We start from the raw sequence: 19,708 nt of genomic DNA on the forward strand, positions 1-19,708 counted from the left end.
TACAATTGCTACTTAAAATATTTGCTTAAATGTAATACCGTTTGTGAATAAGAACGCACCACATGAGGATCAATTCAAATTAAATAATAATGTAAACAATTTTGTTGAAATATTTTTTAACTCTGTCTCACATAATGCAACTGATAAACTTCTGCACCAGATTTCAAAGAAAATTAAATGCTTTCAAAATGTTTGGTTAAATCGAAGATTTAATGATCGAGAACAGAAACAACGATACTTGACTTAGAACCTAGCGCAATCAATAGCTTACGAACAAACATTTACTTTAGTGCTTGAACCTTTGCACTATAATAAAATTGCAGGACTCATTGTAAATCATCAGGTGTGGTCATATCTTGTAGCATATTGCTACAGTTAATAATGCCACAGACCTATTGCAAATCAGCATACACATCAACCTTGTGAACATTCCTTAAATGCTTCTTCAAGTGTCCGGACTGTACAAAGCTCTTGGTGCAGTGGGCACAGGCATAGGGCCGTTCTCCGGTGTGGGTGTACTTGTGCCTTTTCAGGTTGTTGTAGTCCAGGAACTCCTTTCCACAGTATGGACACCAATGCCTCTTCTCCCTGCTGTGGCTCCTCAGATGGACCTCCAGTTCCACTCTCCGGTTGAATCTTTTGTCACAGAGATTGCACGGGAACTGCCGTGCAGTTCCGGTGTGGACTCGGAAATGGGATTCAAAATTGTTCCTCCGGAAGTAGCTCTTCTGGCAGATGTGGCAAACAAAGGGTTTTATTCTACTGTGCACCATTTGCAGGTGATGAGTGAGGCCGAATCTGTACGCAAAACCCTCATTGCACTGTGGGCAAATGTATATCTTTCCGTTGCGGTGCACCTGTCCGTGTCGAGTTAGCGCCTGCGAGTCTGGGAAGATCTGGCTGCAAAGGGAGCAGGAGAAGAGCTTCTTTCCTGAATGGAGGCTTATGTGCTTCTGCAGAGCTGCTTTGCTGCTGAGGACACGGCCACATTGTTCACACTGGTTTCTGAGCAGACTTTCTCTGTTGAACGAGAATGGCTGCGATGTCGACGGGAGGGGGGAAGATTCTGCAGGTGTGGGGTGGGTAGACCTCCGGTGAGAGTACCTGCCGGTTCTTGGGGCAGAGGGGCTGTTGTTGGAACTGGAACTGGAACCAGACTGAGTGAAGGGTGGCCGATGCTTTCGTGTGACAAGACGAGGCCTGGTGAGCCGTTTACGAGTTGCGTATCTAGTTGACCACTTTGTAGGAAGCCGGTCGCAGCGGCTATCATTTCCCAGTTCAGGTTTACTGGCTTCTAGTACTGGTGGTATCCAAACTGCCTCAGTCTTTATTGTCCTCAAAGTAAAAGCATTGTTGACCAAACCGACACTCTCTTTAGGTCTTGGCTTTTCTGGATTTAATCTACGCTTTTTAGTAGAAGAGCTCAATTTGTTTGTTACTGATCTAAGGCCTTTGAGACCACAGGGAGTTGGTTTATTAGCGTTGTATTTTGGACTCGCAGCATCTGGCTCTTGGGCGAGCTCTCCTGCCTTATCAGGGCGGTATTCATCCGTCTCCAAATGTTCAACTATGGGAACGTCCTCTGTGGGTTTGTTGGTCGTCTCCGCACCGTGGGAAGGTCCTGCTCCTTTCAGTCGTTTCACAAAACCTTTTCGTAACCGGCACTTGGTATTATGTGTCACCGTCTCTGCAACTACACAATCCACACTATCGTTGAGGGATTCCTGAAAGTAGAAATGAATGACGGTTTTTTTATACTGGTAATCTCATATTCATCTGACAAAAATGGATAATACTTTGATCAACTAAGCAGAAATGTATCATAAAATGACATCCGTCCAAATATAGCAATACCTTTTCCTGTTGGGGAACCACCGGGGCCATGGACAGCTGTACAAAAAACAGGGTTTTAGTTATCTCTGGGAGGGGATGAACCGGGTCATCGTTGAGGGGGATAGGGGCAGCCTGTGTTTCCTCCTGTGCAACCTGCTTCAATGCTTTCACAGTGCGTCTCTTTGTAAAAGCCTTGTTTGAGCTGGAGCTAGAGGGACTAGACACAGGTAATGTCTTAGAATCCGAACACGATTCTCTGATAGTGGAAAACGCTGACTGGGTTGATGCAACTGTTGAGGGCTGAACCTTGGTGAGGGTTGTTGGTAAAGACTTTGGCCCAGAGTTCACAAAACATGGTCTTTCAGATGCAAAGGAAATGTCTTCTGTCTTTGAACAAGCTGCATTTTCCTCAATATCTGTAAGTTTGGATGACTTCCCTTGCATTATTGTTGGAGTGGAAGCAAACTTAGTTTCAGGTGTGTCCTTTGTGTTTGAAACGCCTAACCTATCACAGGATGCTTCCACTTTGGATATCGATGTAAAAGAGTTTTGCAGAGGTGACTGAGCTCTTGTACATGTTGTTCCCGATACATTGTTTGATTTTGGAAAAATGACCGCATGTTGTTTTAATTTGGTGGATGACTTTGACAGAGTCTTGAAAGGGACCACTGCAGATGGAGTACTGGCAGACACATCTGAATTTCCGGTACCGGGAGGAAGTTGAGGAACAGAGTGTATTTTTGTGGACTGATCTAAAGTAGGCAGGCTGTTGTACATTTGGCAAACTAAAGCAGAGGGATAAGATGCACAGTCTTTGGCTTTTGTTTGAAGAGCCACAGAGGATATAAAAAGGCTTGGTGTCAAAGGAGTATTTGAGGATGTAAAACCAGCCGTATTCTGCATTTGGGCTGGCACCGCCATCTTTGGCTGAGAAGAGGATTTTTCGAATGTGTCTAATGTGGAGGTCTGAGGATTTATGGCTTCAACCTGTAGCAGTGCCTCCTTTCGTTCTGGGTTGTGACTCAGTTTTCTTGGTTCCATGGATTTGGATTTCGGTACCTCCGACAGAGGGCGTTCCAAACCCTCAGCTGCTGAGGGAACAACGTTTCCCTCCATCTCCTTGTAGACTTGATGGAAACCGGATGGTTCTGCATCTTCTGAAGAGTACCCTATAGGGAAAGAGGTTGCCAAGCAGGGAACACGACCATGTTGATCTACCTCGACAGGTTTGGAGGGCCTCTCTGATGCCTTTTTGGCTGTAAAAATATCAGATGTTAGAGGGGGTGACATAGTCCCCTGCAATGGCAGTTGTTTAACAAAGCTCTCAGGCCTCGTACCCAGGAGTCTCAATACTGGACCGGTTTCTGCTACAGGTTGGGTTTGGAGCTCAGAAAGACTGGCCTTCTGTGGTGGCCGGCCTCTACTAGAGGTTCCTGCGGAAATGATTGACAAACTATTTCTGATGGCAAGATTGACGTATGGATACGGAACTTTGCCCTTCCCTCTTCTTATCAGAGGACCTCTGCGTTCGTTTATCTGTGCTGATGATTCTATCTGGACATCAACCCCGATTTCTTTCAAGCCGATTCTGGAATCGCAAGATTCACCCTTCATTGAGGCAGACACCTCATCTGATAACTGGATGGGATGTTCAGATACAACCTCCTTGTTAGAAGATGTCTGCATTGTAACATTATCTTCATTTGCCATGGATTCATCCACTCTGAAAACTTCCTGAGAGATCTTTTGCGATTGCCCTTCTTCTGGTGGAGAATCCAGTTCAGATTCTTTAACCCTTTCAAAGTGACACAACATGTTTCTTGCTGTTAGTTTGTTGTGGTCATCTTGCTGGCCTTTTTCAAGGGGAGTCACTGAATCTGTGGACAGACACAAAGAGGCTTACATGGGCAAGGCACAAAAGCCAATACACACACACACACACAAACTTCAGCTTGCTCCCCCTTGTGGACAAATTGAAGACACGCACACACACACACACACACACACACACACACACACACACACACACACACACACACACACACACACAGACACACACACACACACACACACCATGTAAAGGCAGGGATTTTACCTGGAACGTCGTTGGGTACTCTTGTGAGGACCAGGGCTGGCTCCAGAATCTCATCCTGGTCAGGGTATATGAACATTGAATAGATTGAATAAAAAGAAAGAAATTCAACAAAAAAACGAATACAAAAACAAAGACCTTAACATAAAGTTATCAGTACATAAATCACAAACACAGGTGTCCCACAAACCTTGATTAAAGGTTCTTCTCCATGAATATTCAAAGGGAACTGCTGGTTCTGGTAACCTCCCATCCTCTGATCCTCCTTTTTCTGCTCCATATTTCCTTGCAGTGAGTTTCTGAACCCTTGTTCTTTGCAACAGAGGTCTGGTACAAAAATAACGAATCAGTATACCACCCAAATTATAACACCAACATACTATAAAATTGCTGACTTTGAGTATGTTAAAATGACAAACACAATTTATTTGAATTGTTCATTCAAATTGAGAAATACATGTTCGACTCTCTAAATATTGAATGGCAGTAAATTAAAATATCAACATTTAAGAACAGGCTATTCATAAATAATAATACAAATAATAATAAAATAAATATCTGGAATCAAAATATCTTGAGTAAAGGACTACAGAACGAATGGTTGCGCATGTGAAGAGAACATTTAATATACATTATAGCTTAACTAAAGATTTATCAGATCCATGTGAAGGTTTAAATTGCAAATGTATAAAATCCTATCCTATAACTGTAATATATATATATATATATATATATATATATATATACAGTGGGGCAAAAAAGTATTTAGTCAGCCACCAATTGTGCAAGTTCTCCCACTTAAACAGATGAGAGAGGCCTGTAATTTTCATCATAGGTAAACCTCAGCTATGAGAGACAAAATGAAAAAAAAAATCTAGAAAATCACATTGTCTGATTTTTAAAGAATTTATTTGCAAATTATGGTGGAAAATAAGTATTTGGTCAATAACAAAAGTAATCTCAATACTTTGTTACATGCCCTTTGTTGGCAATGACAGAGGTCAAATGTTTTCTGTAAGTCTTTACAAGGTTTTCACACACTGCTGCTGGTATTTTGGCCCATTCCTCCATGCAGATCTCCTCTAGAGCAGTGATGTTTTTGGGCCTTCGCTGGGCAACACAGACTTTTAACTCCCTCCAAAGATTTTCTATGGGGTTGAGATCTGGAGACTGGCTAGGCCACTCCAGGACCTTGAAATGCTTCTTACGAAGCCACTCCTTCGTTGCCCGGGCGGTGTGTTTGGGGTCATTGTCATGCTGAAAGACCCAGCCACGTTTCATCTTCAGTGCTCTTGCTGATGGAAGGAGGTTTTCACTCAAAATCTCAATATACATGGCCCCATTCATTCTTTCCGTCACACGGATCAGACGTCCTGGTCCCTTGGCAGAAAAACAGCCCCAAAGCATGATGTTTCCACCCCCATGCTTCACTGTAGGTATGGTGTTCTTTGGATGCAACTCAGCATTCTTTCTCCTCCAAACGAGTTGAGTTTTCACCAAAAAGTTCTATTTGGTTTCATCTGACCATATGACATTCTCCCAAACCTGCTCTGGATCATCCAAATGCTCTCTAGCAAACTTCAAACGGGCCCGGACATGCACTGGCTTTAGCAGGGGGACACGTCTGGCAATGCAGGATTTGAGTCCCTGGCGGCGTAGTGTGTTAGTGATGGTAGCCTTTGTTACTTTGGTCCCAGCTCTCTGGAGGTCATTCACTAGATCCCCCCGTGTGGTTCTGGGATTTTTGTTCACCGTTCTTGTGATCATTTTGACCCCACAGGGTGAGATCTTGCGTGGAGCCCCAGATCGAGGGAGCCAGGTGCCATTAATACAGGTAACAAGTGGAGGACAGAGGAGCCTCTTAAAGAAGAAGTTACAGGTCTGTGACAGCCAGAAATCTTGCTGGTTTGTAGGTGACCAAATACTTATTTTCCACCATAATTTGCAAATAAATTCTTAAAAGATCAGAAGTTGTGATTTTCTGGATTTTGTTTTTTCATTTTGTCTCTCATAGCTGAGGTTTACCTATGATGAAAATTACAGGCCTCTCTCGTCTTTTTAAGTGGGAGAACTAGCACAATTGGTGGCTGACTAAATACTTTTTTGCCCCACTGTATATATATATATATATATATATATATATATATATATATATATATATATATAATACAAATAAAAAATGCTTTCCGTTGCCAGCCCGTTCCCCTCTCTTTATTGATAATAATCGTACTATCGTCGGTCCCAAAGCATTTCAACTTTCACCACACAGCTTGCAAGCTACGCTAGTTGGCATCACACACATCACAACATCGTAGAATAAAAACACACTACTGGCTAGCCCCATCTCGTACTGTAGTCATTGATGCTCTCATGATAGAGTCCCATCTAGCTCCATAGAAATTATTATAACCTGTATGTTTTGGCGAGAAACTGCAACGATATTAAAGTCCAAAACCATTGCATAATTGGGTACTTGTCTTCTACACACACACACACATCATCGTGATAGTGCGGGATACTACACGTGCTAACATTAATTGCGTCAAAATACTAAACGGAAACAAGCATTGCCACCGACATCTTCGTTATTTTCTGTCTATTTCGCTGCCGGTTAATCCAAGCGGTGCTCACTTGGCCGAAAGGGCGGAGCTAGACCTAGTCCAACTCCACCTCTTAGAACCTAATCTGGCTCATTGGGTTTACACTGGCAAAGTCACCCAGTTAAGGTAAGGGTTATGGTAAGGTTTAGGGGTTATGGTAAGGTTTAGGGGTTATGGTTAGTGATGGTTAGGTTTAGGGTTAAGGTTATGGCTAGGGCTATGGTTAGGGTGATGGTAAGGTTTAGGTGTTATGGTAAGCGTTAGAGATTACGGTTATGGTTAAGGGGTTAATATTAGGGTTATGGTTAGCTTTAGGGGTTGAGGTAATGGTTAGGGTCATGGATAGGTTTAGAGGTTAAGGTTATAGATAGGGGGATGGTTAGGGATATGGTAAGGGTTATGGTTAGGTTTAGGTCTTACGGTTATGGTTAGGGTCAGTGTTAGGTTTAGAGGTTAAGGTTCCCATCCCAGACGTGTGACACGCCAGGGGCTTCTCCGGGGCTGCGGCTAGATGTTACTTGAACTTGTGCTAACAAGTTGTTTGAGTGAGTTGGGGAGGAGCTGGACCTGAGCAGGGCTGCGGACATAGGGGGAACTGGACAAGGCAATGCCCCAACCGATGGCTTATGCAATGGGCAGCCTCTTGATGCATACATCGATTGTAAGCAAACAAAGCACACTCCACCCTATACCGATTAATACAATTTAACCGGAGTGTGCAGAGATCCTGCAGGTTTGGGCTTGCAGGATATAGGTTTCAAATGATTTCCTATGGAGTAAAATGGGATTTCCCGTAAAAGAATAACAATAACTAGAGAACCAGATGTGACACCACTGCACTTTATAATTAACTATAGTCCCATTATTACGTAGGCCTATCTATAATATAACATTAGTGTCCTAAGCAAGAATCCTGACATTATCACGCTTGAACTGGTTCTTAACACGGATCTACTGAGTACAGGTGTGTTGAAGTTGCACATTACATTTACTAAATGTAGTTCATGGAAGACCAAAGAAGCACAGAAATCCTAAATGTTTACACAAATGAAAACATACTCATGTGCTATAATACCATGTTAAGTAAATCAGGTCAGGATGACACAATTCACAATAATCCATAGAACTGACTGCATATAAAACACAACATTTAAATATTGTTTTTCAGTAAGAGCTATGGAGACACCTTATAACACTGGACTCCTATGCAGTATGCACTTCCTCTATATAGCCTAGTATGCAACACAACATTTAAAAACTCTCAGTAAAAGCTATGGAGATACATTACCACACTGGACTCCTATGTCACAAGTTGTCCCATGTTCAGAGTCCACTGGCTGGATGTTAGGTTGATTAGTCAACCGAAGCTCTAAATAACTGCATTTTGATTTAAGCTCTTCGTTCTCCTGCAGGATTCTGGATAATTCTTCTTTGAACTCATGGACCATAGTATCCAAAGGTGCAGCAGTCTCTGCGGCAGTCAGTTGTCTCGTTTGACGTTCGTCCCCCGACATCTTTGAGCATTACTTTTGGAAAACAATTAAATAAAATATGCTATTTTAACCCCCTCCTCTTTCCCAGGTGTAGTTTATTTTGTAGGACCGAGGCGGGAAAACCGATTCGTTTCCTTCTTTGTTTGAGGAGCATCGTAGTCTGGATTAAGTGTAATACTCCCATTAATCCCACTCAATCGAAAACAAAACGCATGGAGTTATAACACATAACACAGTCGTGAACTAACTGGGTACGGTAGCCATGACACCGGGGGCGGCTCAGGAGGGCGAGCGGGTTGGCTGGTAACCGGAAGGTTGCTGGTTCGATCTCCGGCTCCTCCTATCTGAGCGTCGAGGTGTCCCTGAGCAAAATATTTCACCCTAACAGCTCCCGACGAGCTGGCTGTGAATGTTAGGTCAAATTGGCAAGGTCTTTGACTGGCCACGGGTAAGAAAAGCACTGTATAGAATACATGGTTAAAATAAGGTTTGTTTACCAATACCGGCGGGGTGCTGCTGCGCTTCAACCACGATTGTCCTGCCTCCCATTCCGTAGTTTTCCTTTTGATCCCGGAAGAGTTATTGTTTATAGAAATGCAGGCAGTTTTGAGGCAAATGGTCTACTCTTTTCATCGTCGAACGATATATCTCCGTCATATTCGCCTTTCCCCGTGGTCTAAAATGTTTTAATTTTTTATTTATTCGTTCTGACATCTTCGCTTTCTAACATCGCCGAGGCGCACAATCTAATGTAATAACTCGATTAGCTTAGCAACTTAGCTACAGGGGTTGTGGTGGTTCGGTAACACACCGATGAACGGGTCCTTTCTGGACGGGAAGTGCATCTAAATCCAGCCAGAAAGTAAGTCATTTGAAATCCGTGAACGCCCAACAACCCGTCTTTGTCTCAAACTGAAAGCTATTGAGTGTTTCGTGTAAAAACCAGGCTAAACTCGGGCATCCAAAACTACAAAGAACTACAAACCACAAAGAACTACAAAGATGTCCGAAGCGATCGTCACGTTCCAGTCCCAGCTCTCGGGCGTGATGGAGACGGTCTTCAAGGCTGCCATGTACGAGATCACCCGTCTGGTGGAGGACAGCTTCCTGGAGGAGGTGACCCGCAGCCGGGAGCAGGTGCACCATTACACTCTGCACTACACTCTACACTTTACTACGACTCACTCTTGTGTACTTGTACAATAAGCTGTAATAAATGCGATTCTGATTCTGCAGGTGGAGTCCCTGAAGCGGCGGCTGAAGTGGTCCGAGGGGCGGCGGAAAGAGAGGGACCGGGACGGGGGAAGGTGTGTGGACTGTGGGCGAGTGGGGGAGTCCAGCGACGCCGATGGAGGTGAGGCCAGATCCTCCTCAGCCGTTAAGACAGGTTAGTCTTTTGTGATGAACCGTGATAAGATAAATGGACTGCATTTATACAGCGCTTTTCTGACGAGTGGCCACTCAAAGCGCTTTACGATATTGCCCAACGTTCAACCATTCATGCACACGTTCACACACCGACGGCGGAGTCAGCCACGCAAGGCGACAGCCAGCTCGTCAGGAGCAGTCAGGGTGAGGTGCCTCGCTCAGGGACACCTCGACACTCAGCTAGGAGGAGCCGGGGATCGAACTAGCAACCTTCGGGCTACAAGCCAACCCGCTCTACCTCCTGAGCTACATGCCACCCAGGATGTTAAGATAAGATAAGACGATAAGGATGTATCGATGCCATGCCATGAGGAAAAGACCGGACAGGTCTAATCCAATACTTTGATTTAATGAAGTAACCAGTTTTAATTGAGAAGATGAGATGACGTGGTGTTGTATTGCAGATGTATTGTTCATCCCACATCAGTGATATGTTTTTTTTCCCGCTTTGGTTTAGAAAAAAGTCAGAAATTGGACAAAGCGTCGAAAGAGGAGATTCATGGTTGCCGTGCCAACGGGGAAGAGAGATCCATGCAGAGATCCAAGCACGACAAATCAGACACCAGTGTATCACCAAAGGTATTCTTTTAATCTACCGGCCTTTGCAAAACTGGACAGAAACCAGCTATCTATATTAGCCCATAATCGCAAGGCAAATATAAAAATGTGTATGAGCAATATATTGAGTATTTTGTAACTTTTTCCATTTTTCGCATGGTTAGTCAACAAACACCAGCAGAGAACATCTGGATCGCATGCCCAAGGAAGAAGCCCTCTGCATCACTCCCACCCCGGACACCAGCGAGCTCACAGAGAGATGGGGAATCAACTTAAATGGTCAGTTTTGTCACATAGAATACGAGACAATATTTAACATTCATTGTGAAGACTATAAGTGAATAGTGGGGCTATTCCCCACTATTCACGGCCTGAGGTGAATAGTTGTTTTAGTATATACTAGACGTGAACACTCCAAAAATAAACAAGATAACACTTTTTGTTGGGATTTATTTGTTTTATTTGCGGTTTATTTGTTTTTATTAGCATGATGAGATGAACGTCAGCGGACATTATGCGATGAAAACAATATCGAGAGTTGGAGATCTCAATCATGGGATATTTCCCAATATCCCGAGATGGCGAACCAATCAAATCGCGCCATCTTAGGAGGTTCACGTGTAGCATATACTAAACGTTATTATCTCTAATTCTACACTGTAATCTTGGTCACCAGATATCTTTTGCTGCCCGATCCAATATGTCTGATGTCTAATTTGGATATTCTATCCTCTGACCCTACAGGCACCGAGGGGGCCGCCTTTACAAGTCCCTCTAAAAACATCAGTGACACAGCCATCCAACGCTGCCAGAAGGACTGGGAGCCTGGCCTGAGCCAGAGGCAGGAACATAGTCCCGACACCCACTCACCGGGCCCGGCCGGACCCCTTTACCAGAACACCTACGGCATGGAAGACCTTGGCGGCTTTGAAAGGACCGAGTGTGCCAGTGGCAATGTGTTAGACATCGGTGGCATGGACGGATCCACCGAGTCCCCGCCCAGCCGCGTAGGTGAGGATCTGAGTTACATCGGCCATTATGAGGACGACATGGGGGCCTTCGAGAGGCCAGAGCCTCATCAGTCCTACCCACTCAGCCACCCTCAGAGTAGTAGTAGTAGAAGAGGTGCGATGTGCTCTCCAACCGAGTCCCCCTCAGGGGCCAATATAGAGGTGAGTGGAGGGTTCAGTTGTCTGCTGATTAACGAAGAGGGCTACCTTCAGGACCAGAGTGCCCTGTACCCAGAACACGCGCCCGGTGCTTCAGGCAGTCGGCTGGGCTTCAGGGGGCAAGACACACAACACAACGGAGAATCGTCGTTGCAGCAGGGCCGTGCAGAGGATCTTTACGGGCCCTCCGAGTCCTTCATCCAAAGTCTAAATATGGGAGAGAGGGTGCAAGTTCAGGTGGGAGGACGGGGAGGGAGGAAGCACAATTGTAATCAGTGCTCCATGTCCTTCCCCGACTCCTCTTCTCTGAAGGCCCATAAGCAGCAGACGCACGGCGTGGGCCAACGACCCCCGTACTCATGCAATCAGTGTGGGAAGACCTTCACCCAAGCCCATAGCTTTAAAGTCCACCAGAGGATCCACTCGGAGCAAGGGCTGCACCTCTGTAACCACTGTGGCAAGGGCTTCCCCGGCATCGCTGACCTGAAGTCACACAAGTGTAACCAAACTGGTGACAAGCCATATTGTTGTACTGTATGCGGGAACAAGTTTAGCCGCCTGTGGAATCTCAAGTTACACAGACGCATTCACACGCAGGAGAAACCTCACCGGTGTAGCATGTGCGATAAGAGCTTCACGCGGGCAGACATTTTGAAGGTCCACCAACGTACCCACACGGGGGAGAGACCGTATTGCTGCGCTCTGTGTGGCCTCAGCTTCAAACGCCTGGACCACCTCAAGTCGCATCAGCGCAAACATAAGTCCGATCTTTGAGTTTGTATGTGTTTAAACGAGTGTCCTTGTATTCACCTTTATTGATGTTAGTATTTTGGTATGTTGCTATTTTATTTTTTCAATTGTGATTGCATTATATTATTTAGAGCTAGTGAGATGTCATTTTTGCTTCCATGATGCCACATTTTCAATGGGATATTGTATTTGGAGTAATTGGAGGATCAACGAACAGTGTATTCAATGTTATGTGTGGCTGGACTGAACTGTACAGCATCAGAGATAATTTGTGTCACAATCAAAAGACTTGTGTTTGCATTATAGGAAATGAAGATTTCATGGTCTAAAGTCCATTCCAGTTTATTGCTGTCATTAAGGTTCATTATATTCTTCTGTGACTGTTTTTTAATTTGTTTGTATAATACCATTTATTTTGGTGGCAAAATATTCAGAATATCGGTAATGTGTTTTTATATTTGGACATGTTTGATTTGTACTCTTTACCATGGCTACATTTATGCTTGTTACTACATACTGTGTATTGCTGTTCATTTAAACATTTTAATAAAATTCTGTATAAGGTAATTACATCACTGATTGGACTACATTGAAGCTGAAGCTGGGTTGAAACACACATTGTCCTGCTTTGACATTGGACAGCCAGTATGATATTTTTAAAATGTGCAAAGTAATATATGATTTAAGGGTATAGCCCCAGAGAAATTGGATTTGGTCAACGAACAAGTAACCAACGTAAAAATACGCTTTACTTGAAAACGACGTTGCAATAATGCATGTACTGTATCAGTTTGAGGAGTTAATGTATAAACAGCCAGTAGGATTAGGTGTAAAACGCGTTTTGTTAATCGCTGAAAAAGCACCAAGCGGCTACCGTACCCGGGTTGACGCGTACGTAAACAATAACAAAAACTGGCGAATGGCTGCCTTTTAAAAAATACTTATGCTATACCAACATGTTCAACTTTAGACTCAAGTATTAATATAAAGTGATAGATTAATTACACAATGTCTCTATATGCCTGCCATTTTGGGCCAATGTGTTCAACCATAGTGGATCAATAAAGTTTCAGAGGAAAAAAAGCGCTAGCTTTATTCCAGAATAGCATGTGTACTTTACGTCCATCCAGCTAGTTTACATTGATCTGACGAGTAGTACACTAACGTCGTGAAGACGAAAACCATCTCCCGACCTTTGCCTTCTACTAGTGGATGGATTTGTTTCCTCGGTGATTAAATATTCGTCTAATGCTAGCTAACGTGCTAACGCTAACGATGAAAGGGCTCTCCAGTGGTACATGGCATTAGTATGCATGTATATTATAAGCACTGCGCATAGTCTTATAAAGAGACATAGTCATATTGCAGTTTTTAAGAACTTCCGGGCATCATCATATTGGTTTAAACCCAAACATCTACCACAGTTTAAGGATTAGGGGGGGAACCATCTCCATCATGTCAGACATGGACACCCTGATCGCCGGGTTCCAGACTCAGCTGTCTGATGTCATGGAGACCATCCTGAAGACGGCGATGTTCGAGGTGACCAGGCTGGTGGAGGACGGGCTGTTCGAGCAGCTGAAGAGCAGGTGTCACGAGGTGGAGTCTCTGAAGGTGCAGCTGCAGCTGACAGAGAGCAGACTGGGTGATGGGGACTTCATGATGAGGACCAGTGATGAATGCCATTTTAACCGTGGAGATGATCCTTTTAGTGCATCCCCATATGGGGCTGAAGATGGGCTTGAAGCACTGAATTCCGGCAAGTACAATGTTTTGTATTTGTAATTTGTTGTTAGATTGTGTCATTGATACAGTAGGTGTCTTCTTCTCTGTTGTTGTACTCAACAAAGTGTGTTGTTTTTTGCTTTAGGTTCAGGTGTCACAGAAGAGTGTCGATTGAAACAGGAGATAATCTTTATGGACCATCATCTAAAAGGCTGTGGACAGAAAGTTCTGACAAACGCGGGGGCGGCACAGGTGGCCGAAAAGCTCCCCAACAGTCTCAGCGGTTTGAGTCATTCACAGGTGAGTGACCTGACCTGATGCGGCATGAGGCAGGATTTAGAAAATTAGGTTGATGCAAAATCAGCGTGTAAAATGGAATAGGAGATGCTGCAGATAAACGCTCTGAGATAAATATGGTTGACTTTTTACAGCATATTTGTGCGCCGTATGTTTGTTAATACTGTTTTCTGTTCCTATTCAGGGATCCAGCGAGAAGTCTGATGTGGTCGTGAAAGTGGAGAATGAGACCCAGTCGTCTTGGTCAGTCGAGCATCAAGAAGTCCCGGGGGTTTTAGACGACGGTGAGATCTCTTCAGCAATCCTAACAAGATACTTTCTTGGGATATAATGAATTCATTTGCTGTATTTAATGAGTATACTACGCTTTAAGGCTGTTATAACATTTCTTTAAGACTATTATAACCAGCAAGAGATTTGCTCAGATTTCCGACCCAGTAAATCAAACGCAAAAATCGAATCTACAGTGAACCATGAATACAAATGGTTATTGGAAGAAGCAGTTTGCATGGTTTGATTTAAATTCGCCTGTTGGAATTAAAATAAATGTATCATGCATGTGCCTTTTTATCCCTCTTACATGCAAGAGGAAAACTAATTCAGGCCTTGAGAGTTTAAAGGCACCGACACACCAAAACTCATGTCCAAGGCAGACTGTTGAGTTGCCGTATCGGCCAAAAAGTTGTACTTGGAAGACCTCGGACTGTGGATGTATGCAAACATTTCAAAACGCAGCATTTGCCTTCCATTTTACAACACTCTCGCTCAAACAGTCTCGTAATATATCTACTTGTATTCGAGAATAGTAAGTGTCCGGTTCAGTAACACTGAACAGGGGAGTCATTCTGCCACAAACCATGTGTAATCTATTCACTTGATGCATGCGCTGTGAATCACAATAGTTGGACTAAGCATACAACTGTATTTAGCCTTTACAAGATATGTTTCACTTTATTGAGTTTTTCCAATGAGATCTCCATTTCTCACTTATCTTACAGGTGTAAGTGGATCTACATTTCACTGCCCGGATGAAATGACAGATTTACAATCTGCGCAGACAGCGAGAAGCTCTAAAGAGTCACCAGGGACCGGCAGACAGAACGGGCTCTCTTCTACAAACACCTTCCCTGAGGACCAAGAAGACTTTGTTTTGCCCTTGGACATTGACCCCCAGCAAGGGGGTTTGGCTCTCTTGCAAAACCACATACTAAATACTGCCAACGACTCTGACACAGCCCTTTCAAGCGATTCGCTAAAACGAATGGACCATGAACTGATGCAGCCCGTATCGTCTGAGGCAAGACTACAAATGAGCCATGCGGGAGACGTGGTTATCAAGCAGGAGATTGTTTTAGATTCGGACGAGGAAGAGGAGGAGGCGCTGCTGGGAAAACAGGCAGCAGACTCGGCAATCGCATTCCCCTCGTGTCAGTTGAAGAATCACAAGGTGAGATTGAACGTTCCCGGCCACAGCTACATCTCCCATCGGGCCAAAGTGCAGGAAGCCGCCAAGCGGCACTTCAAAATGGGCACGAGTCTCGCTTTGAAGGCCGCCATCAGACCCTACCGACCGATCAGGAGGACCCATCTCACCGTCTCCTCCGGTGCAATCACGGGCCATTCTCTCGCCGCGAGCTCCAGCATCCACCACAAAACTCCGTCCTCGTTCAGATTGGCTCCATCTCCACACTCAGCACCGCCGGCCACCCTCGGCGGCAAACAATTCATGGCCGACTCCCACAATGGCCTGCCCACGGCGGGCAGCAAAGCCCAGTACCAAGCCCCCGGCTCCCAGCACCCCGGCCTGCTCTCGGGCCTGGCCTCGGTTCCCCAGGGCCCCAGGCATCGCTGCGGCCAGTGCGGCCGTTGTTTCGCCGACTCGAGCAACCTGAGGGCCCACCTGCAGACGCACACGGGCGAGCGGCCCTTCAGCTGCTCGCTGTGCGGCCGCAGCTTCACCAAGCTGAGCAACCTGAAGGCGCACCGGCGCGTGCACACTGGGGAGAGGCCCTACTGCTGCATGGCCTGTGGGAAGGGCTTCACGCAGAAGTGCAACCTGAAACGCCACCAGAGGATCCACCTTAATGTCTGATTCCGTCCAGTGACTGGAGGGGGGGGGGGGGGGGTGTTGAGAGTGTATGAAAGAGAGAGTCTAAGCGAGAGAGTGTAAGCGAAAGAGTGAGTGTAAGAGAGAGAGTGTGAGAGAGCGCAAGAGAGTGTGAGTTTGTGCGAGAGTAAGAAAGAGTGTATGTAAGAAAGAGTGTATGCGTGTGTGAGAGAGAGAGTGAGTGTGAGAGAGAGCGACTGATTGTTTTGATTTTTTAAAGCAGGTCAAAATTAAGAGCATTACCTTTTTTATTATATTTCTTATCTGGTGCAGATCCACTTTCATAAGTCACTGATTAATGCGTGTAAATGATTTGTGGATGTGCATACAAATGTCTATGTTAGGGGTCCATGGTCTATTGGAGTACAACTAGTACGTTTCACAAAGTCGTATGGAAATGCAGCATTAAACACTAGAGCCAAACCCATGGGTTTTACACGTTCTCACCGTGGTTTGTTGACTGACTGTTCCTACTTTGGAGATGGGAAGTCTCTTTGGGGGAGACATGGGTTCAGTATAAATAATGTCTGGAGCAGTTCAAGACCGGTATGATGTAAATTATGAATGTATATGCAGGCAACAACATTTCTTCATGATAAACCGCTCAAACCCTGTTTAAAGAAAACGTGAACATTTATTATGGAGTAAATATGTATTTTTTATAAATTTAATTTCTTATTAATTAGGTTTTGATTTAGCAAAAAATTCTCGTGACATTTTTAAACTGGGTTGTGTGGCGTTTTATTTTTTGGTGTCTAAACCCCAAAATTTGTAGCCCTCCGTCCTTTGGCAGTCTTGCTGAATAACAGGAAAGAGTTTTCATATTAATCACTTCCAGTTATGATCTTTTACACCCCTCTATCATAGTGGTGCATGTGAGAGAGTCGAAACTGGTTTGTGTGTGTGATGAGAAAACTGCTCCTCAAGTTTGATAATATATTTTGATGAAAACCATACATTTTATAATAAATAATGTACTATATCCTACGTGCAGGCCCTGCAGGCTCAGGGATCCTTCTTTGCTACACATGGGCCGTGTGGTTAACATGATCCTTCGTCCAGATGCTTCTGTTACGTCTTTCATGTGTGAAAAAAACAAAGACAATGTGGAAAATGACCCATATTTTGAAGTTACATCCTTGTCCTCCCTTGCTTACTCTACTATAAAAGCTGAAGTGTGTAATGTGTACTCTTGGTATTAATATGCACTTACCTATTTGGCCTCTTGGTGGCAGTATATCTCCTACGATGGATACAACTCTCGGATTGGAAGCGTACAAGTACCTTCATTTATGATTTATCAAAGGTTTATCTCCGATACTTGGTGGCTATGACATTTTACTATCCCCCTCTGTTGATGTACTGCTGTTAATGTGTCGGTATTTGGCACATCACTTGTTCCATTAAAATAATGGTGCTGTCATCACATGGGTGAAACTGAAACACACAGGGAGCTGAAATGACCAGTAATACTGGTATTGGCTAATGGGTTTTTAGGCCATTATACTTTAAAACGTCTCCTACTTTTTTAAAACAATTCATATGTGATAAAACATATCTATATCTCTACAGATATGTATATATGTATATTTATGCCTGTTTTGTGCTGCGGAGCATAAATCGCAGAAAGGGTCGGCAGAACCAAAAAGTCTGATCCAACATGCCCAAGGACTGTGATGAAGGAATGCCTTTTTTTTTTTTTTTTTTTTAAACTAAAGTAAAAAAAAAAAAAAAAACAACTTCTCCCACCCACATGAGTCACCCCGGCTCCGCTCTGCCTGCTGCACCGAGCCACGGTGATCTCGTTCGGGAGAGCAGCAGCGCTAACGGGCCGCGGCGTGCTCCGCCTACAGCTCTTATCAACCGAAGGGGATGAGATTTTTCACTCCTGCCAGCCCGGATTGTGTTGAGTCTCAGTGTCACGGGATCCGTTGCATCACACGCCCGTTTAAACAATGGCTCCTCTAACTATCCGGTGAAAGCATTCGCACACAGAGCAACGGGTCCACGCGGGTTGCCTGCCTTCTGCAACGGCAGAAGAGAAACATTCCTCGGTTGTTTCTCTCCCCCCAGGGTTTCGATAGGTGAAACGGTTCTTCATTGGCTGTGTGTGCGTGTGCTTGTCTGTGCGTGCACGACACGTGTGTGTGTGCGTGCATGCGTGTCCGTGCGTTTGCCCGTGCGTGCGTGTGTGTGTGTCACACGGCATCCCACAAACTTATGTATCAGCCTCCCCAAGTACCCGTCTAGCGGCCTGAGCTCCGGAGCACCAACACCGCCCACCGTTCCTAATGACATCGGATTGGCCATGGGTTCGTTCAGTAATACGGCAGGGCTGCCTTTCCTCTCCATGGAGGTTGGCGTTCATGTATGTCGATGGATAAGGAGAGAAGAGCTGGTTAAGGTTGCCCCGCAAATGATTGCTAGTGACTTGTCATTTCGAACGTGAATGCACCTTTTTTGGCCATTGAAAGAAAACGTTTTACCTGCGGTTCACACGGTTCAATATTTTCTTGTTATCACGAAGAGGTAAAGATGGTCCGTATTGATTATTTAATTAGGCATTTTAGCGATATTAAGCAAAATAATTAGGGCAGAGCTGTCAATTAAAAAACACAGGCCTCTGAATTGTAATTGGAAATTAAGTTGTGCCTCTCTTTAAATACATTCTCTCAGTGCTTAATATGCTGCTTTCCATCTATCTCTCTATATCTGTGCATCGATCCCCTCAACCATCCCTTTACCCAACCCACCTTCCCCCCCGATCCTCTCACCTGTCCGTTGCCCGGCACTCAATTGACCTGACAGCATCTGGGAGGTGGGGTAATCATGTGATCAATGGCCAGAGGTTACTTTTCGTTGCTGAGACGGGTTCGGGTTCGGACAAAAGAAGATGTCACACAAAGACCTTTAAACATGTTATTATTTCTTCAATTTCATGGCGAATGAAGGGTGGGAATACCAAGGGAAGGGTAATCAATAGGTTTCTCCCCCCTCTGCCGTTTTCCACTGACACTGCTTCCATACTACTTCCATGCTCTTTGTCAGTATCCACAAATGTGAAAAGCTATTGCAGCATAGGAAGAACAGAATGCAATGAGGGCCAAACACATTGATTACCCTGCTATGCATCTATCAGAGTTTCTCCTTGCGCAAACACACACACACACACAAGTGTCAGCATGCATGCACACAAACACAAATACACGTGTCGTGCACGCACGCACGCAAACACACACACACACACACACACACACGCACACGCACGTGTTGTGCACACACACACACACACACACACACACACACACACGTGATTTGCATGCACACAAACACACATACATGTGTCGAGCACAAACATACACACACACACACACACACACACACGTGATTTGCATGCACACAAACACACATACATGTGTCGTACACGCACACAACACCTCCGGCGTCCTTACGCCTCCTAAGCCTAGCTAGGTAAACAACACAAACAGCATTCCAAGTGTAGAAGATTAAAAAAGAAAAGTCACACATTGAGCCTTTATTAAACTACTGCCTCCTACCGCCCTCCTCCCCTGACAGACTTTCTGTTAGCGCCAGTCTCCAATTCAAATACTGTCGCAAAAAGCCCATTTCTGTGAGTGCACAACCTCCACCGTCCA

The 19,708-nt window shown here is 44.6% G+C and overlaps 2 protein-coding genes across 2 annotated transcripts; one reads left to right on the plus strand and one right to left on the minus strand.

Annotated features, from left to right (window-relative positions):
• Positions 1 to 223: 223 nt before the first annotated feature.
• LOC307070865 (uncharacterized protein) lies at positions 224 to 8,039 on the minus strand (the record flags this gene model as incomplete). The annotated part of the gene is made up of 5 exons (XM_079729552.1): positions 224 to 1,724; positions 1,855 to 3,710; positions 3,929 to 3,983; positions 4,116 to 4,252; positions 7,814 to 8,039. The coding sequence occupies 5 exons, from the start codon at positions 8,037 to 8,039 to the stop codon at positions 393 to 395; spliced, it is 3,606 nt and encodes a 1,201-aa protein (XP_079585678.1). The 3' UTR covers positions 224 to 392.
• Positions 8,040 to 9,020: 981 nt separating this feature from the next.
• On the plus strand, positions 9,021 to 17,084 carry LOC307071411 (uncharacterized protein; the record flags this gene model as incomplete). Its single annotated transcript, XM_079730390.1, has 9 exons — positions 9,021 to 9,155; positions 9,255 to 9,405; positions 9,904 to 10,025; positions 10,169 to 10,283; positions 10,749 to 11,944; positions 13,292 to 13,682; positions 13,794 to 13,948; positions 14,130 to 14,229; positions 14,944 to 17,084. The coding sequence occupies 9 exons, from the start codon at positions 9,021 to 9,023 to the stop codon at positions 16,035 to 16,037; spliced, it is 3,459 nt and encodes a 1,152-aa protein (XP_079586516.1). The 3' UTR covers positions 16,038 to 17,084.
• Positions 17,085 to 19,708: the final 2,624 nt, after the last annotated feature.

This window comes from Pollachius pollachius (genome assembly GCF_949987615.1).
Source record: "Pollachius pollachius genome assembly, chromosome: 2".
Lineage (NCBI taxonomy): Eukaryota > Metazoa > Chordata > Actinopteri > Gadiformes > Gadidae > Pollachius > Pollachius pollachius.